The sequence below is a fragment of the Propithecus coquereli genome, unplaced genomic scaffold, assembly GCF_000956105.1.
Source record: "Propithecus coquereli isolate 6110/MARCELLA unplaced genomic scaffold, Pcoq_1.0 Scaffold442, whole genome shotgun sequence".
In the NCBI taxonomy this organism is placed as follows: Eukaryota; Metazoa; Chordata; class Mammalia; order Primates; family Indriidae; genus Propithecus; species Propithecus coquereli.
In genome coordinates this window covers 267,979-275,271 of record NW_012150197.1, presented here as the reverse complement: position 1 = coordinate 275,271, position 7,293 = coordinate 267,979, and the positions used below count along the sequence as shown (strand labels likewise).

General features: G+C 65.6%; 2 protein-coding genes across 2 annotated transcripts in view; one reads left to right on the top strand and one right to left on the bottom strand.

Moving 5' to 3' along the window:
- Positions 1-679, top strand: part of TCEA2 (transcription elongation factor A (SII), 2) — a 9,277-nt gene extending 8,598 nt beyond the window's left edge. The window contains exons 9-10 of the mRNA XM_012654631.1: positions 227-298; positions 496-679. Coding sequence (XP_012510085.1) covers positions 227-298; positions 496-504 — 81 coding nt within the window. The 3' untranslated portion in view covers positions 505-679. The remainder of the gene's footprint in view (positions 1-226; positions 299-495) is intronic.
- A 912-nt stretch (positions 680-1,591) lies between these two features.
- RGS19 (regulator of G-protein signaling 19) lies at positions 1,592-7,287 on the bottom strand. The gene is made up of 6 exons (XM_012654630.1): positions 6,825-7,287; positions 4,431-4,528; positions 4,111-4,232; positions 2,716-2,790; positions 2,385-2,619; positions 1,592-2,285 (listed from the first exon to the last, which is right to left on the bottom strand). The coding sequence occupies exons 2-6, from the start codon at positions 4,458-4,460 to the stop codon at positions 2,094-2,096; spliced, it is 654 nt and encodes a 217-aa protein (XP_012510084.1). The 5' UTR covers positions 4,461-4,528; positions 6,825-7,287; the 3' UTR covers positions 1,592-2,093.
- Positions 7,288-7,293: the final 6 nt, after the last annotated feature.

Genomic DNA, 7,293 nt, shown 5'->3' with positions numbered 1-7,293 from the left:
GCAAGGCACGGAAATGTCCACTAGCTACCCTACAAGGTCCTCTGCCGTGGTGGACCACCTGCCCTCTCCCCCCGAGGCTCAGCTCTGGAAGGTTGGGGTTGCTGGGCAGCCTCACATCAGGTCACCCATGGGGGTCCAGGGACTGCAAGAGCAGCACTGCCAAGGCCAGGGACGCCCCTGCAGCAGAGCCCAAGGTGACCCTGGGCTCACCCAGCCCTCCCCACAGGTGCAGACCCGCAGCTCTGACGAGCCGATGACCACCTTTGTTGTCTGCAATGAGTGTGGAAACCGCTGGAAGGTAGGTGGGTGAGCCCAGGCTGCCCCCCGACCCCGCTCTCAGGAGGTGGGTGTCCCAGCTGGCGTGGGGTCTGTGCTATGAACTCCTGATGGCTGTGCCCAGCCAGCCTCCTGGGAGTCTCGGGGGTGGGGGAGACCCCAGCCCCAGGTGGACCTGTCCTGTCCCCACCCTGGATGCCACTCACCTACTTCTTGCAGTTCTGCTGAGCCCTCCTGCAGCTGCCCTGCAGCCCCGGGCCGTGGCCAGTGCCAGCCCTCCCCAGTCCTGGATGGACACAGCCTCTCTGGAGGCCCCTGAAGGCAGCCCACCCTGCCCCAACCTGCCTGCCTAGAGTGCACCTTTCTGCTCCTTTCCCTCGTTATTAAATGTTTCTTTTTGCCACCTTGCTGTCCTTGGCCCTTGCTCCTGGAGGCCCCGTCCCTGCTGCTGCTGGGCAGCACTTCTCCCTGGGGTCAGGCAGCGCCCGGGCTGGGCCCCGGTGGGTCAGTGCTGGGCGAAGAGCTCGACCGACCCTCAGAGAGGTCACCTCTGCCGTACGATTCAAGGACCGGGGTGGCTCTGCCTGTGCAGTGCGTGCGTGGAGCAGGCCCCGCGAGCTGTGCGGACAGGTGGGGAGAGGCCCTGTGCACGCAGACACCTGGGTCCCACGCGGGTCTTGGTTGGACCACCCTGCCCGTCGTCCTCCCCACCTTCTCGGGCAGGGGCAGCTCAGGGCCCGGGTCCATGTCCCGCAGGACGGCTTGTCCGCGTCCCGTTGGTGGAGTTCACCCTGTAGAGTGGCGGTCCCAGGACCCTGAGCCAATTCCAGCTTCAAACTGCTTGACTTCCCAGAAATTCGGGACAATGGAGTGGTGAGCACTGCCTGGAGGGGCCTGCACGACGAAGATGGCACTGTGCCCAGCGTCAAGGGACTCTCCCCGCTGGCCTGCCTGCGGGGGACACCCTTGATACCTGCTGGGGACAACTGTCCACCAAGGGTCCGGGTGGCACGTCCCACTGCGTCCCAAGCCTTCATGAAGTGCTGTGGTCACCCTGTGCTGACCCGTGTTACGGCTCAGGAGGTGTCCAGGGGGAGCGTGGGGCGGGACAGGGCACACAGGGCTCTTTCTGCCCCCCAGGTGGGACCTAGAGCCCATGCCCCCGCGCCGAGGCTGAGTCTGGGACGATTCCTCATTCTCTCATCTCCCCACAAGCCTGGAAATACAAGAGAGACTTTCCTTTTAAAAATACCTTCAATAATAAGACATCCTATTTTGGGGTGGGGATGAGGGAAGAGAGATAAATATGAAAACATTTTTTCTTTTTTAGATAAAACACAGTAAGGACACATTTCCAGGTTTAAAGTTCATGAAAATATAAAAAAAATTGGGTCCTGTCACCTTGAGCCTGATTCTGAGGTACAGACAACTCAAGTAGAAGGTCTCACGTTACAAAACTAGGTATCTGGAGGTCCCACTGCCCGGCAAAGGCACGTCTTCACCACTGGCTGCCTGGGGAGGAGGCCCCCACGAGGCTCACAGGTCCAGGGTGCTTCCTGGGAGGGCCCCTCGTCACCAGGCAGGAGCACTGGGCCGGCCAGCCGCAGGCCGCGAGGGCTTCCGCCTGCACCCGGAGCTCCTGCTGGGCCTGCGGACGGAGCCGGGGGAGGCCGCCTTTCCCTCTGGGGTCAGCACTGCCTCCAGGGCGGGGACCCCAGCCAGCCAGGCCGCGCCTTCAGGTGTGCGCCCTGACAGCCCTGCTGGCATGAACACGTGAAGGTAACCCGGAGTCTGCCCACGGGGCCCGGGTGTGCAGCCTAGGCCTCGGAGGAAGACTGCGAGGCCCCCCGGAGCAGCAGGGCGCGGTAGGTGGGGGAGCTGAGGAAGCGAGGGTAGGAATCCCGGTGCATGAGCGTGTAGATCTGCAGCTGCGCGTCGTCAAACGTGTGCGCGGACGGCTCCTGCATCCTCTTGTTGATGCCCTCGCGCACACGGGAGTCCAGGCTCACCTGCAGAAGCGGCACCGAGGTCAGGGGGGCCCAGAAGGTCCCCCCCGTGGTGCCCGACACAGGCTGACCCCCCCGTGCCCGTTCTGGCGGTTGGCGCACCTCCTTGGGGGACAGGATGGACACGTAGTCCTCGTAGATGAGCCGCGCCTTCTCGTCCACCACGTGCTGGTTGGCCTCGGCCTTCAGCTCCTCGCAGGCCAGCCAGAAGAGCATGTTCTCCTCGCTGTACTCCGTGCGCAGGAAGGCCCGGAACACGCTGCGGCCCGCCGGGCTGCGCATCAGCTTGTCGAAGGACTGTGCCCAGCTCTGCACCTCCTCGGGGCTCGGCGTGGCACTGCAGGAGGCCACGAGTTTGCGGCCAGGCCACGTCAGGCCTGAGGCCCCCGGCCCAAGCCCGCCCCCCACGCAGCCTCTGGCCAGCGGGACTCACCACACTTCGCAACTGGGCAGGGGCTGCAGCTTGCTCTCCCGGGAGGCCTGCCACGCTCGCCGCCGCCTTTCGTTCCTGACGGCAGAGAGAAAGCGGCGTTGCCCTCGACGCACGGGCCTCCACACACATGCACACGCCACTGCGGCCACACGCGGGCCCTCGGCACATGGGCAAACACAGGACACGGGGTGCCTGGCACGGGTGTGAGCCTGCTGCAGCGGGGGCAGCCCCTGGAACTGGCTCCTTTCACGCCCTCCTGGGAGACGTCCACACGCACTGCCGGCCCCTCCCCGCCTGTCCCCCCAAGGGTCCAGGTTGCCGTCCCTGCCACAGTGCCCAGGCCACGCCTCTGCCCTCCTTCCCAGGTCCCCACTGGAACCCTGGGGGCTCCTTTGTGCTCCACCCCCACCAGGCAAGACCCTGCTCTCAGCCTGACGTCGGCCCTGTCCCTTTCTGGCCCAGGCGTCCACGCCGCAGGTCCGATGTGTCAGCACATGTCCTGTCGGCCGATGCAGGGTGAGAGCCCCTGCGTCTAACCCGCCGGGTCCTGGAGCCTGACCCCTGCCTCAGGGCCTAGTGCTCCATCACTGCCAGGCCAAATCCATAACCCAGGCCCCTGATGGCCGGCAGGCTTCTCAAACCCAGACCTACGCCCAGACAGAGCTCAGTTCCTGCCCCACCCTGCCCCCCAGATGCAGGCCTCGAACCTCTTGCCTCCCCGACTCCCAGCTCCTAGCAAGTCCTAACTGTTCACGCTCCCCCCCCACCCCGTATCTTGCCTGTTGCTCACTGGGCAGTCGACCCTACTCTGGGTCCCCAAGTGCTGTCCCCTCAACAGCCAAGGGCCTTCAGCCTGAATAGGGCCAGGCTTCTGCAAGGCACGGAAATGTCCACTAGCTACCCTACACTCCTAGAAAACCCTTTTACCACACGGACACTCAGACGCCCCAGTGCTCTTCTCTGTCGCCAAGCCGGCTAATGGGGAAGCTCTTCCCCTTGCCCGGGGCGAGCTGTTCCCTCATTCTGGCCTCTGCTCAGCAGCCCTCCGCTCCACACGATCTGCAGGACCTGTGCCTGCTTTGTTCCACTGTAGGGCCCAGGGCCCAGCCTAGGGGCTCACAGCGGCGCCGACAGGCATGTACTGAGTGTATGGGTGCACGTGTGCACGCAGCACCAGACCGGTCCTCAGCACACCAGGTGCGGGAGCCACGTGCAAGCCTCCCAGGGGCCAGGCACACGGGTCGCCAGGGACCAACAGCTCCTGGGCAGGCTGGTGCTGCATGGTAGCAGGGGCGTCCTGCCTGCAGGGGATGCCTCAGAGGCCACCAGAGGGTCCCATCCTGGGTGTGTGCAGCCCCACCCCCGCCCCTCCCCACCCAGGCGGGCCCCACCTACCAGGAGCAGCTGCAACAGCAGCACCAGCACAGGCAGCAGGGGTTGCGGCTAGGGGCGGCCGGAGGGGCTGCGTCATGACTGGTCATTGAGGGGGGCCGGTCTGCCTCCTCTGGCCCTGGGTGCTGGGGGAGGACAGAGCCACCTTGGCCTCCAGGCCAGACCCCCAGACCACACACCTCTCCTCCACACCCACTGGTGGCCACACACCCAGGGGGAGGACCCTTCCGGCCTCCCAGTGTTCAGAGGTCTCCCAACTCTTCGTGGCCCGTCACTTGCCCACCCCATCTCCCCAGGGAACAGAGGAGGGAGACGTGGCATACCTGCTTCTCAGCCTCATGCGGGGTGGGCATGGGTGGGCAGAGGAGGTTGCCCAGGCTCCGTGGTGCCAGCTCCCGGACCCTCACCACAGCCTAGGGGCCTGGGGAGAGGGGCCAAGGTTCTGACTGAGAACCTTTGACCCTGGCCCCCACCTGTCCCCTGGGAGGGGTCTCAAGAGGGTATTTCCTCCCTCCTCCTCCTCAGAGCCCTGGAGGGGCCTGCTCCTGCCCACCCACCTAGACCCAGCTCTGCCCAGCTTCTGCTCCCACCTTGACCCCTACCAGGGCTGTGAAGGGTCCAGGGTCAGGGAGGAGGGGGCTGCGGCAGCTTCTGGCTCCTCCCGGGCTGGGCCCCAGATGAGGCCCCCCCTACGAGTTCCGGGACACCCCCATCTGCCCAGTCCCTGGGAAGCCGGAAGCCTGGGTTCCTCTTTCTTGGTTTCCGGCTCCTGGCCCCTCCCAAGGGGGCTGGGGCCCCAAGAGTCTGGGGCTAAGGCTGGTGCCTGGGGTGGCAGTCAGACATCCCTCCAGGGTGTTTCTGCCCAGACTCTGGGGTAGGGAGGTGGGTATAGCTGCTCCCCCCCAAGAATCCAGGTCTGTCCATGGGCCACGGTAGACTCAGCCAGGGGCAGCAGGCCAGGCCTGCAGCATTGAGGATTTCAGTGAGACTCAGGGCAGGACTTCCTGAGGGTGTGGGAAGTGGGGCAGGGCACTGGTGAAGAGGGACATGTGCCTCCCAGGGAACATGGTTCTTTGGTTGTGACACCTCCTTACCCCTGCTGTCACGCAGGGTTTTCCTCCTTCGCTGCCCACTGCCTCCCGGCTACGGAAACTGCAGCCCCAAGGCCCTAGCACAGGGTACGGGGCACGCCAGCCAGGGAAGGGGGGTGCCCTGGCCTTGCTCCCCTGTTGCTGCCTCAGAGTCCCCGAGGTGGTGCACGTCCTTCCTAGCGCTGGGCCACACCTTCTGCAGCAGAGGCACACCCGGGGCACGAAGCCACGAACAGCCCTTGTGCCACCTAAGAAACCACCATGGATCCCAGCGTCCCCTCGGGGAACGGTGCAGGGCGGCCAATCAGCGTCCTGGAGGCAGTTTTGAACACCTGAGCCCACCACTGTCCAGGTGAGGGCTCTCTGGGCCTCCCTGCACATCCACTACCCTCAGCAGCCAGGAGGCTCATGACTTGGTTCTACTTTATTTTGTCACTTAATCTTAATTTTCCCCGCCGAGCCACTCCCAGCTTGCGGCCTTTGAATCCTTGTTTCTGTCCTTGTTGGCCTCTCTGGGCCTCCGGGGCCTGAGTGTGTGAGCTCTGCTCAGACGGCACAAGCCGGAGTTTTGCCCCAGGGTCTGGGCACACGGAGGCCACTGCCCTGACCCACACCTGGGGGCAGGTGCAGAGTCCCCTGGGGCCTTGGCCCCTCACCAGCTGGGCAGCTTCCTCTGAGATCTGTGGGTCTCACAGGCTCCCAGTGAGCAGATGGGGAGACAGAGAGCAGTCCTGAGGCTGGGCTTTTCTTTAGGGGTCAAGTTTCTAGGGAAAGGAAGGGGCGTGGCAGCCTGAGGTCTGGTAGCTGTACCCAGCCTGGCTGTGACTTCCTCATCTCCACCCCCACTTGGGGACTCCAGCACCCTGAGTCTGTCCCTCCTGGGCAGCCATCTCCACCCAGGCTCTCAGGAGAGGAAGGGACGTGTCCAGGGGTTTGGGGTCCCTTCTTTCCAGGTGCAGGCCCTGGACCTGGTCGCCTGTCCCTGGCTCCCTGAACCCTTCTCAGGTCAGCTGGGGCCACCCATGTCGCCAGGCTACCCGTGGGTGCCCGGGCTGCCCCTCTTCTCTCCTGGAGAGATACAGAGTCTGAACTAGGGTCCTACCCCTCATCCTGGTATTGGGGGGCTCCTCCCCCTCCCCAGCCCCTCAAGGACTTGCCCCCCAAGTCTGCCAGGGGAGAGGCCAGACAGGCAGCAAATCTGGTCTCTGGGGACAGAGGCTCCCTGAGGAGCAGTTGCTGCTCTGCTCCACAGAAGGAAAAAGAACGTCCCCAAGCCTCGCCAGTCCAAAAAAAGAATAAGAAAATGTGACAATCTCAGAAAAAAATGTCATAACCTTTGGGAGGGGGTTGACAGAGGGGCCCCATTCCCAGTCCTTCTGACCCTGCCCGGTGCCTTTCCTGGCTGCCGCCCTCTCCCTCCGGCTGGTGGAGCCCGGCCGCCCCTCCCAGGCAGGACAGCCGTCCCTAGCCCTGGGACCCTCGCCCCAGCCCACCTCCGAAGTGGTGGTGGCGACCCCCAACCCTGCTCCTCTCCCAGCTGGCAGCTCCAGTCTGGGGGAGCCCCTCCCTCCGGCCGCTGACGCCTCCGCCCCTACCTCCAGGAACTCGCCGGGGCGCCCCACTCACCGGCGACCCGAAGTGGGGGTGGGGGCGGGAGGGGCCCGGCGGGATGTGGGCCCCACCCCGGCTGCCGAAGGGGCGTGCACTGCAGCGGCGGGGACTCAGTCGGACGGCAGGAGGTACCCCTGCGGCGCTCTGGCGGGAGGCTGGCGCCAGGAGCCCCCCGGTCGGCTGGGGCCGGGGGCGCAGCGCCTCCCCTACAGCTCGCGGGGCCAAGTGGCTGCCCGATGCAACGGGCTGGGGGCGGGGGCGGACAGGGTGTCCCGCCCCGGCCCCTCCCGGCCAGGCTGGGGGTCGGGAGACGCGGAAACCTGGGTCCTTCCGGCCCCCACCTTCGAGCACTCGCTCCCCAGGCTCCGAGCTGCAGAAAAAGGGGAACCGGCTGCAGCGCCCCTCCCCCACGCGCGGGGGGCGGGCTCCGGTCCCCCGCGGCCCAGGGTCCACGTGGACCCCGCCGCGGGAGTCCCTGCCGTGC